This window comes from Accipiter gentilis, chromosome 33 (assembly GCF_929443795.1).
Source record: "Accipiter gentilis chromosome 33, bAccGen1.1, whole genome shotgun sequence".
Lineage (NCBI taxonomy): Eukaryota > Metazoa > Chordata > Aves > Accipitriformes > Accipitridae > Astur > Astur gentilis.
Window position 1 is genome coordinate 388,919 of NC_064912.1, and position 24,412 is coordinate 413,330.

Sequence of the window (24,412 nt, forward strand, 5' to 3'; positions counted from 1 at the left end):
GGCGGAGGTCAACCCGGATGTAGTGGTAGCTGACCCGGAAGTGGTGGCGGGGAAATGGCGGCGGCTAGGGCCCGTGCGGCGGCGGCGGCCTTGGAGGCGGCGACGTCCCCCCCACGGGACGTAGTGCTTTTCCGACACGAACGGGACCGGTTCTTCCGTTTAGCCGGGTTCTTCTGTGCGGGGCAGGGTCTTTTTTGGGCCTACCTGGCTCACTTCGCTTTTACGGCTCTTCGACCCGCACCCGGTCCTGGTCCTGGTCCCGGTCCCGACGATCCGCTCCGGCCCCGCGATCATAAATGGAGATTCGGTTTCACCGCCTCCTGCCTCACCCTCGGTAACGGGACGGGGCACGGGGTCTGGGCTGGGTCGAGGGTGATGGAGCCGGGGCAGAATAGACCCGGGCCGGCAACGGGCCTGGGGGGAACAGAACCGGGCCTTGGGGACTGGGGTCGGGCCTGGGGTCCCCCCTGACCCCCCTTGTGCCCCCCCCTCGCAGGCTCTCTGATCGTGGCAGCCGGTTGCCTGTTCCCGCTCCGTGCCGTCCGTCAGGTGACGCTGCTACGGGGCGGTTCGGAGGTGACGATCAGCACCCACGGACCGCTGGGACTTGGCCGGGGTCCCACCGTCACCGTCCCGTTACGCCACGTCTCCTGCCGCGCTCACCGCAGCGAAGTGCCGGCCGCCGTCCCCCTCAAGGTGAAAGGACGACCGTTTTACTTTTTGCTGGACAAGAGGGGACAGATTTACAACCCCCGGCTCTTTGACATCACCGTTGGTGCCTACCGCAAGCTTTAGTTGATGCCAGGGGCCAGCCGGGACTGTTCACCCCTCGCCGCTTCCAAATAAACCCCTGAGGCCCCACCCCTAGCCGTGTCTCCAGATGTTTTGGGGGGGTGAGCTTTGTCATGTTTGTTATCGAGCCCGGGATCGAGCGCCTTCTTCAACCCTGGCTCCTTCAGTGGCATCCTCACCATCTCCAAGGGTGTCCGTGGCTGCCGGATCCTTAGCCAGTGCCACACGCTGTGGTCGGTCCGAGGCTGGGGACGGGGAGCCCTGTTGTCCCCTTCCACCAGCCTCGTTGGCCTCATTAGCCTGACCTACCCACCATCCCCTGCAGCCTCCTGGAGATATTCAAGGCGGCGATGGACACTTACAGGCTCTCTCAGGGCCTTCCTCCTCATCCTCCTCATCCTTTGTGGCCAGAGCACTCTGGCGATGCCCCTCCCTCCGTCCTGAGGACAGGTTTTGGGGCATTTTAAAAGTCATTTGGGGTATGGGGTTTGGACGGGTATTATGGGGGCGTGGGAGGATGGCTCGCAGTAGTTTTGGGGTAAAACGGCATCGTTTTAGGGTCTTTTCAGGGGGTCTGTGCTCGGTGTTTCCTTCACTGCCCTGCTCCCTACCCGCCTCGGTGGCTCCAAGGGGGCGTGGCGAGCGCAAGAGGGCGGGGTATGTAAATCTAGTTCGGCGAGGAGGCGGGGCGCACCCGGTTTAAGGGAGGGGTTATGCAAAGAGTCGCTGAGGAATGGAGGGCGTGGCTATGCTATCGTACCCCCGCGGACTTAAAAGGGCTGCCGGGAGGCCCCGCCTCGATGGGTTGGCCGGGAGGGGAGGAGGAGGAGCGAATGCAAATTGCCGTGCGCAGCGCGCCACTCAGGTTGCGGCGGGAACCGGGGAAGGGGCGTGGCGCATGGGAGCCGGAGGCGGGGATAGGCAAATTTGAACAATGAGTTCTCCAACGGGCGGCCGGGAGTCCCCGCCGAGGACGTTCCCGGGGTCTCTCGGGGGTCGCTTCCCGAAAATCCAGGGCGAGAGGTGCGAGATAGTGCGGGGAAGGTCCGGGGAGGGAGTGAGGATGTCGGTGCAGGGCGGTGGATCGTGACCGTGAGTTATGTGAGAGCGGGGCTCGGGGGTGTCAGGGCGGCGGAGGGCTGAGGTTATCGCTTCTCGGCCTTTTGGCTAAGATCAAGTGTAGTATCTGTTCTTATCAGTTTAATATCTGATACGTCCTCGATGAGAGGACTTTATATTAAACGGATTTTTGGGTTCGGGAGTTGGACCCGGAGCTTGCTCCCTCCGCTCCGCGCATCGTCCTGGTATTGCAGTGCCTCCGGGAACGGTGCACCCCACCCCGTGGGGAGATAACAACGGTTAAAAAAAAGAATAAGCTTTCTGTAGCAGGAGCACTCTTCTTCTGAGCCCTGGGGCGTTCTCTACTGCGGTGGAATGTGCAGGCTCCCTTTAGGGTTGAGCACGATGCCTTGTCCCCCGAGCAAGACCCATTGCCCAAGAGCTTCGCTACGTAGGTCCGGTGCCTCTGTAGAGACCATGCAGCTTTGGCCAGCCGACATACCCTTGAGAAAGGAACTAGAGGCGGAGGGAGAGGAAACATCCTGCCCCAGAAGGCGCCGGTGATTGCCAAAGCAGCAGGAACTAGGGGTCAGGAGGAAAGGCGGCAGCGGGAGACGGCGACCACCCACTCAATTCAAGGCCTAAAAGACTCACACGCACCCCCCCGTACTTTTAGTTGGAAGCGGGGAAAAACCTGAGCCCAAGAGTAAATGGTGGCAGGTGATAAGCGACTGCCGGTCATGGTTTCGGGGAAGGACTTTGGGAACCAAGTGGGTGAAGCTAAAACTACAAACTGCTCGTTTAACCGCAGGGTGCGCTCGATTTGTGGGAATCCTGCGCCTTGCCGCCCGTGCAGAGTAAAGCAATGAAGGGCTCCTCGCGAAACACGCTGCGTGTGTTTCGGGAGTTGCTTTCTCTTTCGGTAACACGGCACCCGGTGCCCGGGGCCCCCGGCAACGCCCCCCCGCCGGCTCCGGGCCGAGCACCCTCAGCCGCCGGCGACACGGCTCCGCTCCCTCCATCTGGCCTCCCGGCCCCGCGGCTGGGCCCGCGCCCGGCGGCTCCGTGTGGCTCCGGTACCGCCGAGCGCGGCCCCCGGTCCCGCTGCGGACGATGAACCGGGGCGGGGGCCGGACGCGCCGCACGATCGGCCGAGGGAGGTCGGTGCCGCCGGTGCCCCGCGAGGGGAGGGAGGGGGCCGGCGCGGTGGGCGGGGCGAGAAGAGGGCCAATAGGAGCGCCGCTACCCCGGCGTCTGCAAAACGCAGCGCGGAACCCTGCAGACAGCCTCGGTGTCAGACCGGGACGGAGGGGGCGGGGCGAATGCAAATTGCCATGCGCAGCGCGCCATTCAGGTTGCGGCGGGAACCGGGGAAGGGGCGTGGCGCATGGGAGCCGGAGGCGGGGATAGGCAAATTTGAACAATGAGTTCTCCAACGGGCGGCCGGGAGTCCCCGCCGAGGACGTTCCCGGGGTCTATCGGGGGTCGCTGTCCCGAAAATCCAGGGCGAGAGGTGCGGGAGAGCGCGGGAAGTGGCCGGGGAGGGAGGGAGGATGTCGTTGTGGGGCGGTGGATCGTGACCGTGAGTTATGTGAGAGCGGGGCTCGGGGGTGTCGGGGCGGCGGAGGGGCTGAGGTTATCGCTTCTCGGCCTTTTGGCTAAGATCAAGTGTAGTATCTGTTCTTATCAGTTTAATATCTGATACGTCCTCGATGAGAGGACTTTATATTAAACGGATTTTTGGGTTCGGGAGTTGGACCTGGAGCTTGCTCCCTCCGCTCCGCGCATCGTCCCGGTATTGCAGTGCCTCCGGGAACGGTGCACCCCACCCCGTGGGGACTTTTGCGATAGTTAAAAACAGAACAAGCGTTCTACCAGTTCCAAAATATTTTCATTTACCATTGCGGATTAGCAATCTGCAAGCTCTGCACCGTCTACCCTCAGCGCCATCCAATTTTTCTCCATTCCATCCAGCTTGTCTCCCGACCCCGGGGCTGGGGTCGTGCTCGGCGATTCCGTGTGGCTCCGTTACCGCCGAGCGCGGCCCCCGGCCCCGCTCCGGTGGGGTCCCCCGGGGATAAGCCGAGGCGGAGGCCGGGTGTCCCCGGCGGGGGAGTGGGCGGGGAGGCCGGAGGGAGCCGGAGCGGTGGGCGGAGCGGTCTCCGTCCAGTGAGATCGCCGCTACCCTGGCGGAGGCAAAAACACGCGCGGAATATGCAAATAGCCTCGGGGTTTAGGCCGGAACGTCGGGGGGGCAGAGGGAATGCAAATTGCAGTGCGCGGCACGCCAATCAGGTACCCGCGAGAAAACGGCGAAGGGGCGGGGCGCATATGGGAACCGGGGGCGGAGTATGGAGATAGGGGCGGGTTTCGGAGGGAGGGCGGCGGGGCGGGGCGAATGCGACTCGGGGGGCGGGGCCTGTCGCCAGGAGACGCCGAGGGGGCGTGGCGGGCTGACGGACGAGGTGCCCACCGAGCCGTCGGGATAAAGGCGGGAAAAAGCTCGGCAACCGCCGGCACAACAGACCCGACTGGGAGAAATTAATTTTATTGCCAATCAAAGCAGAGCAGGGTAACGAGAAATAAAGCCAAATCTCACAACACCTGCCCCCAGGCCTCCCTCCTCCCCGCCGGCGGCACAGGGGGACGGGGAATGGGGGTCGTCGGTGTCCGCTCATCCCACCTCGGCTCTGCCGCTCCTTCCTCCTCAGGGAGAGGACTCCTCCCTCGTCCCCAGCTCCAGCGTGGGGTCCTGGGCTGAGGAGGGACAGCAGGTGGATATCTGCTCCACCATTAACCCCCATGGGCTGCGGGGGGGGGACAGCCTGCCTCACCGTGGTCTTCCCCACGGGCTGCAGGGGAACTGCTGCTCCTTCCCCACCGCCCTTGGTGTCCGCAGAGCTGTTATTGTCCCCTCTTCTCCCTCCTCTCTCGGGCTGCAGTTTCTCTTCCCGCTTCTTAAACCTCTTCTCCCAAAGGCGCTGCCCGCGCCGCTGCCGGGCTCGGCCTTGGCCGGGGGGGGCGGGGCGAATGCAAATTGCCGTGCGCAGCGCGCCATTCAGGTTGCGGCGGGAACCCGCGAAAGGGCGTGGCGTGTGGGAGCCGGAGGCGGGGATAGGCAAATTTGAACAATGAGTTCTCCAACGGGCGGCCGGGAGTCCCCGCCGAGGACGTTCCCGGGGTCTATCGGGGGTCGCTTCCCGAAAATCCAGAGCGAGAGGTGCGGGATAGTGCAGGGAAGGTCTGGGGAGGGAGTGAGGATGTCGTTGCGGGGCGGTGAATCGTGACCGTGAGTTATGTGAGAGCGGGGCTCGGGGGTGTCGGGGCAGCGGAAGTGCTGTGGCTATCGCTTCTCGGCCTTTTGGCTAAGATCAAGTGTAGTATCTGTTCTTATCAGTTTAATATCTGATACGTCCTCGATGAGAGGACTTTATATTAAACGGATTTTTGGGTTCGGGAGTTGGACCCGGAGCTTGCTCCCTCCGCTCCGCGCATCGTCCCGGTATTGCAGTGCCTCCGGGAACGGTGCACCCCACCCTGTGGGGATCTAATACAAGTAAAAAGCAGAATGATCAAAGATTGTATAGCCGTTTTAAGCTGCCCCCATCACAAAAAGTTATGGCCCCTCTCCGTGCAGGCGCGTCTCGGCCGGCGAAGGGGCCCTGGCTGACGCTGGAGTCGACCCGGCTCCGGGGGGGATGGAGCTCCAGCAGCAACGGTCCGGGCACCCGCTGAGCGCCGGGAGACTTTGACACCCCGAGATGGGCGCGGACCCGCGAAACCACGTTTATTTAATCCCCAGAGGCATCGGGAGCAGCTACTGGCTGCCCCGGTGTGTGTGTTGCGGGGGGGGGGGGGAACGAGCAAACCCAGCTGGGAAAATTAAAATTGGCCTCAAAAAAAAAAAAAAAAAAAAAAAAAAAAAGAAATAGCTAAGCTATTGCTGTCCTCTGCACCCTAACATCTCTAAGGTTATAAAAAAAAACCTACTTGCTTTCTACCCTAAATGGAGCCTCATAATTACATACTTGCTTTCTTTTTGCAGAAATTTCTGTGGCGCTTAAATTTATATTTAAAATATCTGAGAGGTCTGGTACAGTTTAGCCGAGCTAAAAGAATATTCCTAGCGACCAAAAGCAAATGTCCGTGATGATGGGTTCCACCTCCCAGCTAAGACAACGCTGGCTGCCCCTCCCAAACCCCGACGATACTCGAAGCGTCCGTCCCTCCCCAGGATGGACACCCGCCTCAACCCTGAAATGGTCGATTTTTTCCTTTTATTTCCTTTTTACAGTCGATCGACCGACCGACTCTCGGCTGTCTAGACAAGCCGGGGCAGGGGAGGGATACTGGTGAATGTGTGTCAGGGCCGGAAGACAAGATAGTAGGGAGCGGAGCCTCCGTGTTATGCGCTGAGCCGGCGCGGAAGAGATGAGATAGGCCGAGCAGGTGCCCGCATACGCAAAGCAGAAGATAAAAACCTTCCTTTTTCCATCTGTTTTTTTGTACTAGTGTATTTCCCCACGGGGTGGGGGTGCACCGTTCCCGGAGGCACTGCAATACCGGGACGATGCGCGGAGCGGAGGGAGCAAGCTCCGGGTCCAACTCCCGAACCCAAAAATCCGTTTAATATAAAGTCCTCTCATCGAGGACGTATCAGATATTAAACTGATAAGAACAGATACTACACTTGATCTTAGCCAAAAGGCCGAGAAGCGATAGCCCTCACCTTCCCACCACCCCCACCCCAGCAATCTCCGCTCTCATAGAAGTCATGGTCACGGTCTGCCGCCCCGCCTTGACCTCTTTCATCCCTTTTTTAATCTTTTCCCCTCAGTATTCACACTTTTTGTCTCATTTTGAGACCAGCGACCCCCGAGAGACCCCGGGAATCCCCTCAGCGGAGCCTCCCGGCAGCCCATTCGGCCGCTGCTCCTTTGCTTTACATGTCCCGCCTCTAGTGGGCGGGGCCGGGCGGGAGGGCGCGCAGCCCGGCGGCGCGGCCATGTCGGAGCGGGAGGAGCGGCGGTTCGTGGAGCTGCCGCGGGAGTCGGTGCGGCTGATGGCGGAGAGCACCGGCTTGGAACTCAGCGATGAGGTAGCAGCGTTGTTGGCCGAGGACGTCTGCTACCGGCTGCGGGAAGCCACGCAGGTACGGCCGGGTCCCGGCCTTGGTCCCAGTCCCTGCCCTGGTCCTTGTCTCGGCCCCGGTCCCGGTCCCGGTGACGGTGCCGCCCCCGCAGAACAGCTCCCAGTTCATGAAACACACACGGCGACGCAAACTCACCGTGGAAGACTTCAACCGGGCGCTGCGCTGGAGCAATGTTGAGGTGCGGTGGCTGGGGCTGGATTTGGGGGGGGGGGGGGGGGAGGTCCCCTGCTGCATCCCTGTGGGGACCAGGACCGGGGGGGGGGGGGGACCCGGCTGCCGCTCCCCCCGGTGACTGGGGACACTGGTGGGGCTGCGTCCTGACCACCAGGCCCAGCGGCACGTATCGGTGCTACGGGTCGGGGTCCCTGTGGGTCGGTGTGTCCCTGGAGGGGGGCAGTTATGGGTTGGGGGGGGGGCAGGAATGCCACCACAGTGTCTGTGTGTCCCCCCCAAGGCGGTGTGTGGATACGGCTCCCAGGACGCGCTGCCATTCCGGGCCATCAAGGAGGGTGAGCTGTACTTCCAGGAGGACCGGGAGGTCAACCTGGTGGATCTGGCCCTGGCCACCAACATCCCCAAGGGCTGCGCTGAGACGGCCGTGCGAGGTGAGGGGCTCCCTCCCCCCCACACACCCCAGCGCAGGCAGGTCGCAGGCAAGGTGCTCATCACCACCGTCACGTTCTCTTGCAGTCCACGTCTCCTACCTGGATGGAAAAGGCAACCTGGAACCACAGGGAGCCGGTAAGGAGCGATGGGGGTGATGCCAGGTTGAGGGGGGGGCTCGTCCTCCCCACCGCAGGGCCAAGGGCAGACCTTGGGGTGACATTCCCTCCTCCGCCATAGTGCCCAGCGCCGTCTCCACGCTGACTGACGACCTGCTCAAGTACTACCAGCACGTCACCCGGGCGGTGTTGGGTGATGACCCTCAGCTGATGAAGGTGGGATGGGGCAGGGGGAGCCCCCCCACCTCATCCTGGGCACACCTGAGTGGGACTGACACCCCCCCCCCACCGCCGTGGCTGGCATCCTCACCCACAGGTAGCCCTGCAGGACCTGCAGACCAACTCCAAGATCGCCGCCCTCCTGCCCTACTTCGTCTACGTGGTCAGCGGGGTGAGCGCAGGCAACGGGATGGCGTCGGGGGGGGTCTCCGAGCCTGCACCAGGGTTGGGTTGGGGGGGCAGCTCCCTGCTGAACCCGGTCCCGATGCCTTGCCGGCAGGTGAAATCGGTGAGTCACGACCTGGAGCAGCTGAACCGGCTGTTACACATCGCCCGCAGCCTGATCCAGAACCCTTTCCTCTGCTTGGGCTCCTACGTCCGCAGCCTGATCGCCAGCGTCATGTACTGCGCGCTGGAGCCGCTGGCCGCCTCCATCAACCCCCTCAACGACCACTGGACCCTGCGCGACTACGCCGCCATGCTGCTCAGCCGCATCTTCTGGTGAGGGGACCCTCCTTGGGGCACGGGGAGGGGGGGGTGTCCCCCCGCAGCAGGGTCTGCAGCGTCCGCCCTGTCGCCCGCAGGACCCACGGCGACCTGGTGAGCGGCCTCTACCATCAAATCCTGCTCTCGCTCCAGAAAGTGCTAGCCGATCCCGTGCGTCCCCTCTGCTCTCACTACGGCGCCGTGGTGGGGCTGCACGCCCTGGGCTGGAAGGTGAGGGAGAAGCGGGCTATGCCGTCCCAACGTAATCCCCAGCCGCTCCGCGCTGCTGCCTCCCTGTCCGTCTGTCTGTCTGTCTTCTCCGCAGGCGGTGGAGCGGGTGCTTTACCCCCACCTCCCCACCTATTGGGCCAACCTGCAGGCCGTGCTGGACGACTACTCGGTCTCCAATGCCCAGGTCAAGGCTGATGGGCACAAGGTCTACGGTGCCATCCTGGTAAGCGGCTCGGCCGGGCTGGGGGGGGCCTGGTTGGGTAAGGGGCACACATGGCTCCCCGTTGCCAGCACTGTTCCCCCCCCTTCTCCAGGTGGCTGTCGAGCGCTTGCTGAAGATGAAGGCGCAGCAGGCGCCCACCCCGGCATCTGGGGCCGGCCCACGGCAGGAGGGCTCCCCACGGCACAGCCCCAAGCAGGACCCCCCAGCCGAGGCGGGTTTCGGCCTCGGCCGGCCCCTGCTACAGTTGGGGGGCGGCAGCGGCGGCCCCCCCTCGGCAGCAGCCCCCGTGCCGCCCGCCCTCTCCCTGCACGACATGTACCGCGAGCTCTACGACTTTTTTGGCGACAGCCTAGCTGCCCGTTTTGGCACCGGTTTGCCTCCGGCCACCCTACCGACCCCCGGCACCCCTGAGGGTGCCCGGAAGGAGCCGCCGGCCTTCGGGGGCGAGGGGGCGGCACGCAAGATGCCGCAGCTGACGGCCAACGCCACGGTGAGCCCACGGGAGGAGGAGAGCCCACGGGGAGAGCCCCCGGCCGGCCGCCCGGCGCTGCATCGCCCGGCTAGCCTGGCCCGGCCCCGCGGGACCCCCCGGCAGCCCGGCCACCGGCCAGGCGCCCGCGACGTCTTCCAGAAATGCCGCTTCGCGCCTCGCGGCACACCGCGGTTCAGTTTCGTCATCGCGGGTCGCCAAGCCGGCCGACGCTGCCAGGGCCGCCTCTTCCAGACCAGCTTCCCGCAGCATCACGGACCCGGTCATGTCTCCCGCTATGCCCAGAAACTGCCCATGATCGGTCGCACCACCCGGCCGGCCCGGCGTTGGCCGCGCGCCGAGTACTCCCTCCACCTCCTCCTCTGAGGGGGGTGCTGGGTGCTCGCCCCTCCAGCCCCACAGGTCGGCTGGCATCGGCCCTGGGCAGTGCCAGGCCGGCGTCCCCCCCTCGGTACAGGGATCTGCGGGTGCTGCCGGCCCAGAGGTGCTGCCAGCGGCGGCCAGTCACTGTAACGTGCGTCTGGCAGTTAATAAAAAGTTGTCGGCTGCTCGGTGCGGAGGGTTTGTAGGTGCCGCGGGGTGGCAGGGCGTTGCACCCCTGCTGCCCACGGTGTGGCAGGCGATGGACGGTGTCCATCCCTTTGCGGAAAAAGCCAGGGAGGTGTCGGCCGCCGAGGCTCACGCTGCCGAGCGGAGCCAAGAAGGGATGGAGCAGGTTGGTGGGTCGTGGCCGTCCAGGTGAAATCCCTTCTGTATCGGCGCTGATGGCATTCCCGTGCCAGGACACAGCCCCCCCCCACCGGGATGCATCCTGCCTGTCTCCTTGTGCCTCCCCTCCCCTGCCGCAGGTGGAGGGTGGGATTGATGGATGGATGGAGGGAAGGAGGGAGGGAGGGATGCCACCAGCTCCAAGCAGGCTGGAGACAGGATTTGTTCTTTTGGGGTGGGGGGGGGTGGGGGGTGGGATAGCCACAGGGCTGAGTGGGACCACCAACCGCCACGGCACACACGATGGCGGTGGCAGCGGCGGGACGACGGTGCTGCCGCGATGGGGCCACGACGGAGCCCGGCCCCGTGTGGGGTGGGGTGGGGCGGAGGAGGCCGGGCTGGAGGTGGGGGGGGGGGGGGGAAACGGGGACGGAAGATGGCGGTGTCCGTCCTGCAACTGGTGGAGTTGGCTCTCCATGGGGCTGCCTTCCTCTGCGGGATCGTCTGCGCTTCGGCCCTCACCGTGGCACAGGTACGGGGACGGGGTGGGGGGGAGGTGAGGGGAGGGCACAGCGGCTTCACCCCAATCCCTGTCCTGAGGCTCCCCGTGTCCCTCCCGCCTCCCCTCGAGGTCTGCGCTGCCGCCCTGGGTGGGCTCCGTCCCGCTCCTGCCTCGGCTGGGTCTGCCCTGACACCCCCCCCCCCCAACTCCTATGTCCCCCCTATTTGTGGTCACCGGGTGCTACGGGGAGCCAGGATGCAGGCAACGAGACGGGGTGCTGGGGGGGTGCAGGGGGGGTGGCTGAGCCTCCTGCCCGTCCCGCAGCTCTGGGCGCTGTCATGTGAGCACAGGAGTCAGCTGAGGCAGTTTGGGCTTCCTTCCTCCTCCAACGCTCCTCTCCTCTTCCTCCTCCTCCTCCTCCTCCTGCTGCTCCAGCTCACCTCGCCGGTCTGTCCTGCTGGGGCTGAGCGTGGTTCCCTCTGGGTGACTGGGATGTGACCGAGCGGCAGCTCCCCCTGTCCCCGTTCCCCCCCCCCTCCTTCAATGGCCTCCTGTTTTCAGGGAGAATTTGGAGGCTGGTGCGTCCTCTACGGCACGGTGAGCTGGAACGGGACTGCGCTGGTGCCCAAGTCCTTCAGCCACATCTCCCTCTGCTATTTTGTCTCGGCCGTCTCCGTCGTGGTGGCCCTGTACTGCTTCTCGTTGTTCCTCTACGGCATCTACGGCTGCTGCACCAACGAGTCCCAGTGGTGAGCCTGGCGGGGAGGGGGGGGGGGGGGAGAGTGGTGGAGCTGGGGGTGCCCCACGACACCCTGTGCCCCTGACGCTGTTCCCCTTCTCTTGCAGGGACCGCACCTGGCTCAGCATCGCCCTGGTCGTCGCCTTCATCATCCTCTTCTTCCTCCTTATCGCAGCCTGCATCCTCCGCGTGGGGACGGATGCTCTCTGCGCCTCCATCGTGCAGACCAAGAGCCTGTCCAGGTAACGTCGACCTTCACTGGGCTGGGGGGGTCCCCCCTCTGGCCCAGGGGGATACGGCCTTCCCAGGGCCCCCCCCTCTTTCTCTCCACACCTCAGGCCTGCTCTTCCCTGTCCCCCCGCAGCTGCCAGGATGCTGAGCACAAGCCGTGGGCATCCTACAGCCCAACTCGCTTCTACAGCAACCTCTACAGCGCGCAGGTGAGCCGGCCGGCGTGCTAAAGCCCCCCCCCCCCCCCTCCCCTACCTGGGGTCTGCACAGCCCGGCTGGTGCGCGGGGGGTGAGCGAGGGGGAGCAACTGAAAAGCTGAAGCCCCGCTCCCGCAGGGGAGAAGGGAGGGAGAGTCTGGCTGTCCTGGGATCAGGTGAGGGACAGCACCCATGCATGGGTTGGGGGGGGTCTGTTGCAAGTAGGGGCGCAGCTGTACCTGCAGGCGTGCAGTCGCTGCTACAGCCGCATGTACGGCATCCCCATGGCTGCTGCCTCGGTGCGGGGGGGGGCTTCCCAGGCAGAGAAGTTGGGGAGGAGGTGGGGGGGTGGAGGCATACGGCACAGCTCAACCCCCCGCGTCCCCCCCCACCCAACAGGCATCGGCCTGGGTGAACGTGTTCCTCTGGTGCCTGCTGACCACCCGGCTGCTGGTCCAGCGACGGAGGGAGGGTCATTTCCCGCTGCTGCGTCGCAACGATCCCGAGTGGAATGCCGAGACGGAAGCCATTTTCGGGGGACGCCCGATACAGCCCTGAAGGAAGGGGGTACCAGGCTGGGGCAGGGGTGTGGGCAGACCTGGGTAAGGAGCGTGGGGTACCCTCCTCCAGGCACCCTATGATGCAAGAGAAGGCAAGGACGTCATTAGCCCTGGCACCCCCGCTGGTCCTGCCCGTGGTGACGAAGGCAGCGGTGCCGAAGGACGCCTCTGCCAGCGAGTGGGGTGTTGGGTGGCACCGGCCACTCTCTGTCGTCAAGGCTTTTTTGGGTGCTGAGCTTCGTTATTAAAGATTTCCTGCAGAGGAGCCTGTGCCTGTACTCGAGCGGTCACGGCGGTAGCCTGGACCGGAGCGGCTGTTGTGGGAGGAGGAGGAGGAGCGAGAAAAGGGGCGGGTGTTCTACAACCGCCCTGTTCGCCGAATACACCCGCTTTCCACGCGTGTCGCTTCTGCCGGGGGTGGGGGAGAGCGGTGGGAAAACCGCCCTCATGGAGCGGGAGCAGCGAAACAGAAACAAAACCAGCACGGAAATACTGAACTGGGAGACGAACCACTCTTTCTTTAACCGGAACAAAGACCCCACGTGGTGGGGTGCACCGTTCCCGGAGGCACTGCAATACCGGGACGATGCGCGGAGCGGAGGGAGCAAGCTCCGGGTCCAACTCCCGAACCCAAAAATCCGTTTAATATAAAGTCCTCTCATCGAGGACGTATCAGATATTAAACTGATAAGAACAGATACTACACTTGATCTTAGCCAAAAGGCCGAGAAGCGATAACCTCAGCCCTCCGCCGCCCTGACACCCCCGAGCCCCGCTCTCACATAACTCACGGTCACGATCCACCGCCCTGCACCGACATCCTCCCTCCCTGCCGGCCACTTCCCGCGCTCTCCCGCACCTCTCGCCCGGATTTTCGGGAAGCGACCCCCGATAGACCCCGGGAACGTCCTCGGCGGGGACTCCCGGCCGCCCGTTGGAGAACTCATTGTTCAAATTTGCCTATCCCCGCCTCCGGCTCCCATGCGCCACGCCCCTTGGCTGGTCCCCCGCCGCAACCTGAATGGCGCGCTGCGCATGGCAATTTGCATTCGCCCCGCCCCCCTTCCCCGCCTAAATCCCGAGGCGATTTGTATATTCCGCGCCACAGCTGCTGCGATCTCCCTGCCCGGGGATTAAGGGGCTGGAATTTAATCAGTGGAAAACTGCGCATCCTGGAGCCGGGCGGGAGTAACGCCGGGCACAAGGATGAGCCGGCTGGAGAGCCGCCCTTCAGAAAGGGATGTCGGTGCTGGGGCAGGGCAGCAGGCTCAACGCGAGTCAGCTGGGAGGGCAAACCCCATCCTGGGGGGGCATCAGGTAGGGTCTGGAGTTCGGAAGATCTCGTGATGTCACGGAAAGATGGAGGGTTAGTCGCAGCCCTATGACGCATCTGTAATCCCGCCTACCCTCCTTAGTATAAAAGGAATTAACTGCGCAATAAAAGGCAGAAGCTGGCGCTCACTCCACGTGTGTTATCTGTCCTTTTCCCTGGTCCGGGCCGACCAGTGATCTGATCGCGGCACCCTGATATGTAGCGACTGCTACATCGTGGTGAACCCAAGGTGATCGGTCGCACAGGCCACGATGGAACTTTTGCAAGTGATTAAGGTATTGAAGGTATTGGCTGATGAGGTGGGTGCCCACGGAACAATTAGGAAGGGCCCCACGGGCGAATGCATCCTATGGATGCTGCGCCAGGGATACATTGGGTCTCCTAGAGAAGTTTTGAGCCCTCCCAAATGGGAAGATATTCGGGAGTCTTTGCTCCAGTCTGCGCTCGCGGGTGAGTGCGGAGCTGCTGAACGATTACAAAGTTGGGGAAAAGTGGAGAAGGTGGTTACGGAGGGATGGAGAGCTGCTGCGTGCTGGTTGGCGGCGCGAGCCGCTTTCTTTGCGGATGGGGTGCTGCCTCGGGAACGGCAGGAGATAGCACCCTCGGGGACAGCGGGTCGGACTCGGACGGAGTGGGCGGCCATGGAGCGGGGTTCGCGGAGTGGTCCATCTCTGATTGGGGGCATGGACACAGAGGGTACGGCAGAGACGGAGGTTTTTCCTGTAGGGACGGCACCAGCGGAGCCAGATGTGCCCCCTCCGCAGTATCCATGGGAGGAGTTGCAGCGGTTGGTTTGGAAGGACTTAGAGGAATGCCTCCTGGACTGGGTTCCAGGCAAGGATGTCAAGGGAGATTTATACCATCAGTTGAGAGACTGGGAGAAACGGCCACCCGCGGAGGGGATAACTGGGAGGCAGCGGGGGTTGGAGATGGTGGCAGAGGAGGAAACAGCCCCCTGTGGGGGAAATCGGGCACCTTTGCCGGGAGAGCGGACTGAGCGTCCTGAGCCTTTGCCAGAGCCCAAGCCTGCTGTGCCATCTACTGCGCCTTTGCTGGAACGGGTTAAACCCTCATCTGGGTCCTTCCAGAAGTGGCGCGAGGTGCTAGCACAGATCGATTCTGATAATTCTGACGAGGAGAAGGTGGATAGTGTAATACGGAGGCCATCGAAACCTGCGCCACAGATTCAGACGGAGGAGGGACCGGACACTTTACAGAGACTGCAGGATCTGTTGCAGAGGCTTGAGGGGGTCATACAGAATGTGGAGCGTGCGGTGCCGTTAATGCCCCCCACACCAGGGGCCGGGGATGGCCAGGAAGGGGGCACCCAAAAGGGCACAGACTGGCGACTGGTGGCCAAAGAGTGTTGCCTCTCAGGGGTTCAGTTTCAGCCGGTCGTTCTCCCTTTTTGGGGAGGGTATGAGTGGACACCTTTTGATGTAAAGACCGTTCGGGAACTCGCGAGAACTGTGCAGGCGCATGGAGTGAATTCTGCGCAGGCGCTCACTTTGTTTGAATGTCTGCTCTCGACGCCTGTTGCGCCCTTTGATGTGATGCAGCTGATGAGAGGGGTGCTGCCCCCATTGCTGCTGCTGTTGTTCAAGGAGGAATGGCGAGCTCAGTGCATCAGGGTCGTGGCCGACGCTCAGGCTCCTGGTCACCACCTAGCAGGGGTGACCGTAGAACAACTCATGGGGGAAGGACAGTTTGCGACACTGCAGGCGCAGGCACAGGTCATGCGCGGACGTGACTTTGCGGCGGTCGCGACTACCGCCTTGGCCGCGCTTAGGCGTGTCGCGGCGATGGACAGAGCAGACCCCCCTTGGGTAAAGATCCGCCAGGGGATTGCCGAGAGCTTTACTGTCTTTTTAGATCGGCTTCAGCTTGCTGTGCAGGCTGCGAACCTTCCGGAGACGGCCAAGGAAGCGATTGTGGTTGAGCGTGCTCGGGCTCAAGCCAACCCGCAGACCGCAGCGCTTCTCTCTCATTTACCAGCGGGCTCGTCGCTAGGCGAAATGATATGTCACGTACTGGAGGGAGAGCGGCAACAGGAAGCGCGTGCGATAGCGGCGGCCTTGAAACAAGTTTTGCGAGCGGGTGCGGGTGCTTGTCACCGATGCGGGGGTAGGGGCCATATAGCGAGGAACTGCACAACCAGACCCCGAGGGTCGGCTCAGGAGGCGGGGGTGGGCAACCTCCGTTGTTGGAAGTGTGGTAGGCTCGGGCACAGAGCTCGAGAATGCCGCACCGGGGCCCAGCGAGGGGCTCCGGGGTGTGCGAAACAACGGGGACCGATGTCGGGAAACGGTACGGGGGGAGGGATGGGGGCCGGGCCCTCCCCTCCGGTTTTTGCACAGGGCCCAGCGACAACAACTCAGGATCAAACAATGGTCCCGTGGAACTTGCAGACACGTATTTAGCTAACGGTCACAAGAGCATTCCAGACGCTTTTAGAAGGCCTTGAACAGAATAAACAAGAAGATAAAAAAAGAAAGATGCCAATTAGAAGAACACAGGTGCACTTTCCACGATAAAGGGAACTTGGCACAAAGAACCGCACATTCCATGATAAAGGGAACTTGGCACAAAGAACCTCAATTGGGCAGTTTATCTTGACCAATCAAACTGAGAAAAGTTTCGCATGTTTTAGTTGGTATAGCCAATTATGTCCTATGTTTATACGTGTGGACAGAGTTAGTATAACCAATTATATCTTAAGTTTATGCGCGTGGACAGTGCCTTTGCAGAATAGGTGACTATAACTATGTGTGTGTTTTAGCAATAAAGGGTCGTCTGTCATCTGCTTTCAAGATTTCAGGCATCCACCTACTTCAGTCTCCTCAGAACTGACCGCCGAGAAGGAGGGACAGGATCAGGGCAACATAACAACAGTTCCTCCTATTTCCAACAGTTCCTCCTATTGTCCAAATAGCATTGACCATGGGCATGAAAACCCGTCCGGAAAGAGTGATCACTTTAGAGGTGGAACTGCCCCTTTCTCCACGAAGCATCAGTCTGCTGGCCCTGTTAGATACGGGAGCCGATGTCACCGTAGTTCCTGTTCATATCTGGCCCCCAGAGTGGCCCACCATAAAACAAGGGCCATTACTAGGGGTGGGGGAGAGGTGCAAGAGTCGAGGAAAAGTAAAGCCCTGGTAAAAACCACTCTTGCCCAGCCTACAACTGCTGCAGATGCTGACAGGGTGGCATGGTGCAACCCGATGGTGGCAGTGGTCCCGACAGCCATTCTTGGGCGCTGCTGCCTACATCGTTGGGGATGTCACCTTTCCACGGATTTTTAATGAAGGCCACTGCCGTCTGCCGTCCCTTGAAGCTCACCGGGCTAATGGACAAGCCGGTGTGGGTGGAGCAGTGGCCAAAGACTGAGGAGAAGCGGGCAGCAGTAGTGGAATTGGTGCAAAGGGAAGTACAAATGGGCCATCTTGAACCCTCCACCAGTCACTGGAATACTCCTGTATTTGTCATAAAGAAAAAGTCAGGGGCATGGCGACTCCTCCATGACTTGCGAGCAGTCGATGCCTGCTTACAGGACATGGGGGCTTTACAGCCAGGATTGCCCTCTCCAGCCATTGTGCTGAAAGGACAAGGTGTCATTGTAATTGATATAAAAGACTGTTTTTTCAGTATTCCCTTACACCCAGGAGATCGTGAGCGGTTTCCCTTTTCTATCCCGGAGCGGAACCATCAAGCGCCCATGCAGCGGTATCAGTGGAAAGTGCTCCCTCAAGGCATGAAAAATTCGCCAACTCTCTGTCAGATTGCGGTAGGTAAGGCCTTGCGTTCTCTGCGAAAAGACTACCTGGAGGCCACCATCATACATTACATGGACGACATTCTGCTGTCCCATCAGGATGAGTCTGCGTTGCAACACCTCTATGATCAGACGATCCGGCAACTAAGTGAATATGGGCTACACGTATCCCCTAACAAAACACAAATGGGACCTTCTGTTAGTTATCCAGGTGCTCAATTAACCCCCCGCACAGTCACCGCTCAATGTTTTATGGTCCCTGACCAAGTGTATACTTTACATGATGCCCAAAAGTTAGTAGGCAAACTATTGTGGCTGAGGAACTTCGTTCCCATTGCGGAAGATGAAATAAATCTCTTGTACCAGCTACTCCGGGGGGGGGGGAACCCTTGCAGACGCCACGCATATTGCAACCAGCACGTGAGTTGCTAGAAAACATAGCCCAACAGGTCCAGCAGTGGGGCCTGCAGAGGTTTCAACCCACACAACCACTTGATGCGTGGCTCTTTGTGGACAGTCAGAGCTGCCACGGTGTGTTGATACAGACTGCAGAAGGCCCGGAGCGGCCCTTTGCGTGGCTACATCAGGGTAAGGTACACACAGCTATCATCAGTTAGCCGCTGTTGGTAGCCGCCATGATCACGCGTTGCCGGGGGGCTTGTCAACATTTTACTGGCAGAGACCCAGACCGCATTGTTTTGCCCTGCTCTCTAACACAATGGAATTTGGTTTATCCGCAGGTGTCTGTTTTACAGGGTGCATTAGCAGAGTTTGCAGGGACACTAGCGGGACGTGAGGTCTTGCATGCCTTACCCATCCTCCCAGCACAGCAGGTGGCGAAACACCCTGATGACGGGCGCACGATCTTTAACGACACCTCCTCCAAGACCAGCAAGGCCGTTTGTGTTTGGAGGGAAGATGGGGTATGGCACCAGGTAGTATATGCTGAGCCAAGTCGCTCAGTGCAGTTTTTGGAGGCCAAGGCAGTGACCTTACACAGGCATTGTTACATTGGCCGACAGAGCCCTTAAATGTGGTCATGGATTCACTGTATGTATATAAGCTTTTGGTCATGGGGGAATGGGCACTAGCTTCTTCCACGGAGATAGCCGGTATGCTGCTGAACGCCTTACAGTGACGTAGTGCACCCGTTTTCCCTGTTCATGTCACCAGTCATTCTGGTCTCCCTGGACCACTAGCTGAAGGGAACAGCCGCGCTGACCAGGCGGCGCAGGCGTTGTTGGCTGTTGTTGGTGATGATAACATCACGCCGGCAAGGGCACGCGCGGTAACGTTACACTGCCTCTTGCATTGCGGTCCACGAGGCTTGGTGACGCTAACGGGTATTTCTCGTGCTGAAGCCAAAGAAACTGTCGCAGCCTGCCCTCATTGTGCCCAAGGACCCCTTTGGGAAGCTGGGGTCAACCCTCATGGTTTGCGACCGAATCAGATTTGGCAAACAGATATTACAGAATATGCTCCTTTTAAGCCACTGCAGTATTTACATGCTACAGTAGACACCTATAGTAGATATATTCTTGCTACAGCGCATAGTAAGCTGAATAGCTTGGCAGTTATACAACACTGGCGTGCTTGCATAGCTCAACTAGGTATTCCACAACAGATTGAGACAGGCAATGGTGCAGCTTATACTGGGGAAAAGGTGAAACAGTTTTGTGCGACCTGGGGTATTGACCTTATACATGGCATCCCTTATAATAGCACCGGCCAGGCCATTTTAGAACGAGCACATCGAACCTTAAAGACCCTGCTCAATCGGCTTAGGGAGGGGGAGCAGGAGGAGCCCTCCCGGTTACAGGATAACTCACCTGTTCTCCGTACACAGCGTCTTCTGTTAACTGCGTTAACTTCATTAAATCAGACAGTTCGAGGGGACCTGGAGCGGATGGTGGCGCAACGACATTTTACGAGCACGGAAGAGAAAGGCCCCTACCTGCTGGTCCGCGTGTGTGACTATCAGACACGCCAATGGGATCGGCCATTTGAGCTGCGCTGTCTCGGGCGAGGGTACGCCTGTGTACAGACACCTGAAGGGCTACTGAAATGGGTCCCTAGTCATATGGTTCGTCCTGCCTTAACCTCATAGTGTTTTAGTGTTTTTTCCTTACAGATTGCTGTCATCCTTTCCTGGCTTGTGACACCTTGTGTATCCGCTACAAACTTCTGGCAGTGGATGCAAAACCAATTGGAGGGCCCGATGTGTATCCGGATGACATCCGTCTCAGAGCCCATCAATACGTGTCTTTATGGGATCCGGCTGTCAGAGACAGAGCTGAAAACATTGTGTACGAACAAATGTCAACAGAAGAATCAGAACCGCTCACAGCCGGGAATCTGGATGCCCCAGACAGTAAGGCTTAACATCAGCATACCAACGATAAACTTTATAAAGTAATAGAATTAATTCTTTCCCAGCCTTAACTTTCCATTTACCACTTGTGTGAATTCTCTGTAAAGGAGCTCCTTGCTCTGTAAGGAAAATGGGACATTTACGTATGTTTAAGATAGTGTTTCAACTTGGTTGTAGAAATAGGCTTATGCTCATAGTACTTTACAGTTATTTCTTTGCGTAGAACTGTTCATAACCATAGAAGCTAGCTAGTCATAGGGAGGGGGAGATGTAGGGTTTGGCGTTCGGAAGATCTCGCGATGTCACAGAAAGATGGAGGGTTAGTTGCAGCCCTATGACGCATCTGTAATCCCACCTACCCTCGTTAGTATAAAAGGAATTAACTGAGCAATAAAAGGCAGAAGTTGGCACTCACACCATGCGTGTTATCTGTCTCTTTCCCTGGTCCGGGCCGACCAGGGATCTAATCGCAGCACTTTGATATGTAGTGACTGCTACACATCAAACCCAGCAGAACCACCCGGTCCAGAGAGGGCATTGGAAAGAAAGAGGCTGAGGGGCAACCACATCGTGCTCTGCGTGTTCCTCAGAACAGAACCCAACAGCCCAGCTCTGACCGTCTCAGGGCTGACCCAAAATGAAACAACAGCGGTTGAATGCCAACAGGCAACACGAAAATGAATTGGGCTTCCAGCTGACCTTGTGGTTGGAGTCCCCACATTCCCTGACACTTGTAATAGGGAAAATTTAAGAAATAAAAACCTTGCCATGGGTCGAGGATGGAGTGCTGAAGGTGGTTTCTGTTTCTAACTTGCCCCTGCTTGCTCTTTTCCTGAGCTCTCCTTTCTTTCCCTTTCTCTCCCCCCCAAATCCCCACTGGGCACTCAACATGACCCCAGGAGACCCCACACAAGGACACAGCTGCAAAACAGATCATTTACTGCAAAAAACTTAGGATGTAGAAAATACCTCCCCGCCCCCTCCGTCCTGGGGTTCTGGGCACCCTGCGGGCTCCTGGCCCAGGCGTCGTCGCACTGTGGCAGGCAGAAAACTCCGCAAGAAGTGGAAAAAGTCCCGGAAAAGCGGGCTGGGGGGAACTGGGGAAGGGACGAGGCGCAGCAGCACACGCATCTCCTGACGTGTGCCGGCTGCCCGGGCACTGGCCTCGAAGCGCAGCAGCGGTTGCAGCGGCCGCTCGGTTCCTTCTTGCTGCATGATGGCCTCCGACACCTTCTGCTCCAGCTCCAGCGAGTCGCCTTCCGGCCCCTCGGGGCCATCCCCATGCTGCAACTGTCGGCGTACGCGGCGTCGGCCTGTCCACACGCGGTGCCAGACGGCACAGCTCCAGGTTGCTGCCTCCTCAGGGATGTTCGTCCGTGGTCTTTTCTTGGCCGGGAGCATGGTGCCATTTGTTGCCTCAGGCAGGTGACGCTTGGAGCCCACTGACAACGGCTCTGCTGCTGATGGCTCCTCCACGTCTGATTCCGTAGGCAGCTCCTCAGACGGCGCTGAGTCCACCAGGAGCTTGGATTCCTCGCTGGGAGCTCTTGGCAGCTTCCCCGCAGCGCAGCTGCACTTGAGGACGTCTCTCAAGATGAAGGCGATAGCAGCGCAGACCTCCCAGAACCAGGGGCCACGACCACCGGGCTCCTGGCAGAGCTGTTGGGAGTTGCTGCCGGTGCCGTCCAAGGGAATAGAGATAAGGAAAGCGCCGGTGCTCGCTGCCCCTGGTTCCACGGCACCTGGTTGGAAGAGCCGCGTCAGCCCCCAGGCCCGGCCTTTGCTGGATTTGTGGCGGTACTGCAAGCTGCGACAATACTTGGCCGCGTCGCGGCAGCAGCGCCCAAAACGCGACGCCGTCTTCTCGTTGACGTTGGCCGCTACGTTGTGGTTCAGCTCAAAGGGGTCCTGCAGGTTGAGAGGTCCCAGCTTCAACCCATCGCTGGTCTCGGGGGCGGTGGGGGGCGGCAGCGGCAGCGCCTGGCCCTCCCGCAGTGAGATCACCTGCCCCGGGAAGTCGAAGTCCCCAAAAACGTGGAAGAACTCAGACAGCAGCAAGCCTGTGGGAGCGAGCGGTGAGGGCAGTGCCAGGATTCCGGGACCCCCTCTGGACCCCCAGCCCGGCACTCACAGGGACTCTGGGTGTTGGTGCTGGGCTCCAGCGATGCCACGTCTCGTGGGAAGCTGCAGTCCCACCCAGCCACAACGGCACGGTCCTCGTCCCCTGAAACAGAGCTGCCCTCAGAGGAGCACTGGCACAGTGGGACCATGTGCTAAAGGGGACAGTACAGACAGAAGGACCCTACCTGCCAAATCATGCAAACGGGCGACGGTAGGCAGCACAGGTGGGCTGCGCGTTTGCAGGAAAAACAGCACCAGCAGCGTCAGGGCGTAGTTGTTGAGGAGGGGTCCGCCCCCAGAGGGATTTCCTAGGGAAGACAGGGTCAGAGCTGTGCCCTGTAGGCCCACCGACAGGCCAGGCAAGACCTGGCCATGAGCACTTGCACCCACCCTCACCTGCCAAACCCTGCTGCTTGGCCCAGAGCCGCACCGCATAGACCAGCGGCCGCACGCGCTCATCCGCCTCGGCGCAAAGCTGCAGGAACCGCGTGTTGAGGAGCGCCAGCCTGCGGGAACAGAGGTGTCACGGGAGAAGGACGCATCACCAGAAACAGAGAGACCCCCCCAGTCCCACACCCGCAGACCTGTTGTCAATAGAGATGTCGCCCGCCAGCCCTGACTGCTTGTGGCAGAACTTGACGACGGGGCGGCGGGCGGTGGGTACGGCCCGGACGCGGCGTACGCCCGGCACGCAGCGCCGCAGCACTGTTGCCACCAGCTCCAGCACCTCCGGCGCTGGCATCGCCGCCAGGTCGATATCGCTCAGGATGGAATCCTCAGCGCCGGAGCCGGGCCCAGGAGCATCTTGTGTCGATGCCTGGAGAGATTTGGTTGGCTCCAGGTCCAGAAGCAAGTCTAAATCGCAGCCACGGGTGTCGAAACCGTTGACGGAAGAGCCGAAGGGCATGATGGCGCAGCCTGGGCATGGAGAGACAAAGGGGCGTGTGGCAGGGACGTGGCCGCGTTGCGTGAGGAACGTGGCGGCTGCGTGAGGCGGGAAGAGGAGACTCACCAGGGAAGAATTCGGTGAAGACCTCCTGGAAGAGCGTCACCAGGAGGTGCCGTACGCGGCGCTCGTCCTCGCTCAGCTCCAGCAGCCCCACCAGCTGCAACATCTGGGCATCCACCTGCGGGGACTGGTGTCACTAGCCATGCCAGGGTGTGTGTGTGTGTCCTCCCCCACCCTTGGGAGACCCTGGCACCCCCCTCAGAAGATTCCCAAGGTCACGTACAGTCCCCAGTGTGTTCCCCCACTCCTGGGAGAGCCCTGGGACCCCCTGAAAACCCCCTAGAGAGCCTCAGGACCCTCCCCAAAGACCCAAGAGCCCCCTCAAGCCCCTGGGAGAGCCCTGCCAGGGATGCCCCCCTCCCCCCAAACCCCCAGGAGAGCATCAGAACACCCCCACCCAAACCTCCTGGACCCCCCCCAACCTACTGGGAGAGCCCTGGGACAGCTCCCACCACCACTCACATCCGAGGCCTGGCAAAGTGCCTGCTCCAGCCGGCCCGGGCCGAGGGGCTCCCGGTGGGGGCCACGTCCCGGGGGGCCGTAGGCGAAGACCTTCTCTTCACGGGGACGGACACGGAGCCGGTGTCCAGCCAACCCGTGCTGGGGCTCTGCCAACGCCCGCTCCCGGCCCGCAGCATCCCGCAGCTCCACGATGGCATAGGCGCCCTGTGGCGGAAGGGAAGGGACACACGCCGTCAACCCCAGCCCGGGGCTGCTGGCTCGCTTCCCCCGCCCCTGTTTATCCCCACCTTCTCCTTGTCCATCACGACGGCCGCCACTTCTCCAAAAGCCCCGAAATATTCGGCGAGCTCCGTGTCCGAGGTGCCGCGGGCGAAACCGCTGACGAAGAGGCTCCGTTGCTCCTGGGCCCGGCGCTCGGCCCGCAGGCTCCGCAGCCGCCGGTGCTTCTTCCCCCGCAGATGCTCCACCAGGCTCGGCCCTGCGGGGGGTTTAACGGGTCCATCGTTAACCGGTGCCCCAGAGCCGCCCCCCCCCGCCCGCCATCTCCGCTACCGGAGCCCTCGCACTCACGGTTGGCTGCGGAGACCTGGCACAGGCGGCAGCGGAACCCGCCCCGGGGTAGGGCCTCTACGTCCGGGTCCGTCTCCGGGTTGGGGTCGGGGTCCGGGTTGGGGTCGGGGTCCGGGCCGGGGTCCGCGTCCGTGTTCGGGTCGGGAACCGGGCCGGGGTCCGCGTCCGTGGCTGGGACGGGACCAGGATCAGGATCAGGGTCTGCGGCCGCGCTGGAGCCCGCGTCCATGGCTGGACCGGCACCGGCACCCGGTGCCCGCCCTCCCCGCACCGCCGCCAGCGTCCTCCCGCTCCCGTTTCCCCCGTTGAGCTTCCGGCGGAAGTAGTCCATCCAGCTTGGCTTCCCCAAGGGAACTTCCGCCAGAAGCGGTCAGACCAGCGCCCGGCTCCCCCCAGAAACGCGACCCGACACAATTGTTCCGTCCGGAGCGCTCCCGGCATCTCCGTTCCCCGCCCGGTCCCC

General features: G+C 61.2%; 5 protein-coding genes and 5 non-coding genes across 16 annotated transcripts; 7 read left to right on the plus strand and 3 right to left on the minus strand.

The window, feature by feature from the left end:
* The first annotated feature begins 13 nt into the window (after window positions 1-13).
* Window positions 14-867, plus strand: TMEM223 (transmembrane protein 223). The gene is made up of 2 exons (XM_049790918.1): window positions 14-334; window positions 497-867. The coding sequence occupies exons 1-2, from the start codon at window positions 55-57 to the stop codon at window positions 793-795; spliced, it is 579 nt and encodes a 192-aa protein (XP_049646875.1). The 5' UTR covers window positions 14-54; the 3' UTR covers window positions 796-867.
* A 1,072-nt stretch (window positions 868-1,939) lies between these two features.
* LOC126034338 (U2 spliceosomal RNA) lies at window positions 1,940-2,130 on the plus strand. Its single transcript, XR_007504596.1, has one exon. It is a non-coding gene; the product is annotated as a U2 spliceosomal RNA (small nuclear RNA).
* Window positions 2,131-3,489: 1,359 nt separating this feature from the next.
* Window positions 3,490-3,680, plus strand: LOC126034329 (U2 spliceosomal RNA). Its single transcript, XR_007504586.1, has one exon. It is a non-coding gene; the product is annotated as a U2 spliceosomal RNA (small nuclear RNA).
* A 1,516-nt stretch (window positions 3,681-5,196) lies between these two features.
* On the plus strand, window positions 5,197-5,387 carry LOC126034335 (U2 spliceosomal RNA). The gene has a single exon (XR_007504593.1). It is a non-coding gene; the product is annotated as a U2 spliceosomal RNA (small nuclear RNA).
* Window positions 5,388-5,779: 392 nt separating this feature from the next.
* TAF6L (TATA-box binding protein associated factor 6 like) lies at window positions 5,780-10,281 on the plus strand. Of its 2 annotated transcripts, none has more exons than XM_049835652.1 (10): window positions 5,780-7,003; window positions 7,100-7,181; window positions 7,458-7,608; window positions 7,694-7,744; window positions 7,847-7,941; window positions 8,042-8,116; window positions 8,225-8,445; window positions 8,529-8,661; window positions 8,756-8,884; window positions 8,976-10,281. In XM_049835652.1, the coding sequence occupies exons 2-10, from the start codon at window positions 7,110-7,112 to the stop codon at window positions 9,738-9,740; spliced, it is 1,692 nt and encodes a 563-aa protein (XP_049691609.1). In that variant the 5' UTR covers window positions 5,780-7,003; window positions 7,100-7,109; the 3' UTR covers window positions 9,741-10,281. The 2 variants fall into 2 exon arrangements, with proteins under 2 accessions (XP_049691609.1, XP_049691608.1); XM_049835651.1 differs by having other exon boundaries at window positions 5,781-7,003; window positions 7,095-7,181; window positions 8,976-10,280.
* LOC126034337 (U2 spliceosomal RNA) lies at window positions 6,381-6,571 on the minus strand. Its single transcript, XR_007504595.1, has one exon. It is a non-coding gene; the product is annotated as a U2 spliceosomal RNA (small nuclear RNA).
* A 223-nt stretch (window positions 10,282-10,504) lies between the features above and the next one.
* TMEM179B (transmembrane protein 179B) lies at window positions 10,505-12,573 on the plus strand. Its single transcript, XM_049790915.1, has 5 exons — window positions 10,505-10,614; window positions 11,146-11,333; window positions 11,431-11,565; window positions 11,688-11,763; window positions 12,151-12,573. Exons 1-5 carry the CDS (start codon window positions 10,519-10,521, stop codon window positions 12,307-12,309), a joined length of 654 nt encoding a protein of 217 aa, XP_049646872.1. The 5' UTR covers window positions 10,505-10,518; the 3' UTR covers window positions 12,310-12,573.
* Window positions 12,574-12,856: 283 nt separating this feature from the next.
* Window positions 12,857-13,047, minus strand: LOC126034336 (U2 spliceosomal RNA). The gene has a single exon (XR_007504594.1). It is a non-coding gene; the product is annotated as a U2 spliceosomal RNA (small nuclear RNA).
* Window positions 13,048-13,763: 716 nt separating this feature from the next.
* Window positions 13,764-20,565, plus strand: LOC126033866 (uncharacterized). 6 transcript variants are annotated; one of them, XM_049790902.1, is made up of 5 exons: window positions 13,764-13,919; window positions 18,157-18,351; window positions 19,299-19,444; window positions 19,532-19,787; window positions 20,247-20,565. In XM_049790902.1, the coding sequence occupies exons 1-5, from the start codon at window positions 13,896-13,898 to the stop codon at window positions 20,466-20,468; spliced, it is 843 nt and encodes a 280-aa protein (XP_049646859.1). In that variant the 5' UTR covers window positions 13,764-13,895; the 3' UTR covers window positions 20,469-20,565. The 6 variants fall into 6 exon arrangements, with proteins under 6 accessions (XP_049646859.1, XP_049646857.1, XP_049646863.1 ...); XM_049790900.1 differs by lacking the exon at window positions 13,764-13,919 and having other exon boundaries at window positions 18,052-18,351; XM_049790906.1 differs by lacking the exon at window positions 13,764-13,919 and having other exon boundaries at window positions 18,052-18,351; window positions 20,276-20,565.
* A 70-nt stretch (window positions 20,566-20,635) lies between these two features.
* Window positions 20,636-24,409, minus strand: TUT1 (terminal uridylyl transferase 1, U6 snRNA-specific). Its single transcript, XM_049835640.1, has 9 exons — window positions 23,950-24,409; window positions 23,667-23,857; window positions 23,380-23,583; window positions 22,921-23,035; window positions 22,493-22,826; window positions 22,305-22,414; window positions 22,094-22,216; window positions 21,919-22,011; window positions 20,636-21,847 (listed from the first exon to the last, which is right to left on the minus strand). The coding sequence occupies exons 1-9, from the start codon at window positions 24,278-24,280 to the stop codon at window positions 20,739-20,741; spliced, it is 2,610 nt and encodes an 869-aa protein (XP_049691597.1). The 5' UTR covers window positions 24,281-24,409; the 3' UTR covers window positions 20,636-20,738.
* Between the last annotated feature and the right edge of the window lie 3 nt (window positions 24,410-24,412).

What these genes read in the sequence shown, in the direction of transcription:
- TMEM223 (XM_049790918.1), top strand. Translation starts at nt 55, where the DNA reads ATGGCGGCGGCTAGGGCCCGTGCGGCGGCGGCGGCCTTGGAGGCGGCG. An exon ending in CGCCTCCTGCCTCACCCTCG is followed by an intron (nt 335 to 496) that starts GTAACGGGACGG and finishes CCCCCCTCGCAG; the next exon opens with GCTCTCTGATCGTGGCAGCC.
- TAF6L (XM_049835651.1), top strand. Translation starts at nt 6,626, where the DNA reads ATGGTCACGGTCTGCCGCCCCGCCTTGACCTCTTTCATCCCTTTTTTA. An exon ending in CCTGGAACCACAGGGAGCCG is followed by an intron (nt 7,745 to 7,846) that starts GTAAGGAGCGAT and finishes CCTCCGCCATAG; the next exon opens with TGCCCAGCGCCGTCTCCACG. An exon ending in AGGTCTACGGTGCCATCCTG is followed by an intron (nt 8,885 to 8,975) that starts GTAAGCGGCTCG and finishes CCCCTTCTCCAG; the next exon opens with GTGGCTGTCGAGCGCTTGCT.
- TMEM179B (XM_049790915.1), top strand. Translation starts at nt 10,519, where the DNA reads ATGGCGGTGTCCGTCCTGCAACTGGTGGAGTTGGCTCTCCATGGGGCT. An exon ending in CGGCCCTCACCGTGGCACAG is followed by an intron (nt 10,615 to 11,145) that starts GTACGGGGACGG and finishes TCCTGTTTTCAG; the next exon opens with GGAGAATTTGGAGGCTGGTG. An exon ending in CAGACCAAGAGCCTGTCCAG is followed by an intron (nt 11,566 to 11,687) that starts GTAACGTCGACC and finishes GTCCCCCCGCAG; the next exon opens with CTGCCAGGATGCTGAGCACA.
- LOC126033866 (XM_049790900.1), top strand. Translation starts at nt 18,052, where the DNA reads ATGATCACGCGTTGCCGGGGGGCTTGTCAACATTTTACTGGCAGAGAC. An exon ending in AAGATGGGGTATGGCACCAG is followed by an intron (nt 18,352 to 19,298) that starts GTAGTATATGCT and finishes TCATTAAATCAG; the next exon opens with ACAGTTCGAGGGGACCTGGA. An exon ending in GAATCTGGATGCCCCAGACA is followed by an intron (nt 19,788 to 20,246) that starts GTAAGGCTTAAC and finishes CGGGCCGACCAG; the next exon opens with GGATCTAATCGCAGCACTTT.
- TUT1 (XM_049835640.1), bottom strand. Translation starts at nt 24,280, where the DNA reads ATGGACTACTTCCGCCGGAAGCTCAACGGGGGAAACGGGAGCGGGAGG. An exon ending in CTTCACCGAATTCTTCCCTG is followed by an intron (nt 22,827 to 22,920) that starts GTGAGTCTCCTC and finishes CTCCATGCCCAG; the next exon opens with GCTGCGCCATCATGCCCTTC. An exon ending in GACATCTCTATTGACAACAG is followed by an intron (nt 22,415 to 22,492) that starts GTCTGCGGGTGT and finishes CTGTTCCCGCAG; the next exon opens with GCTGGCGCTCCTCAACACGC.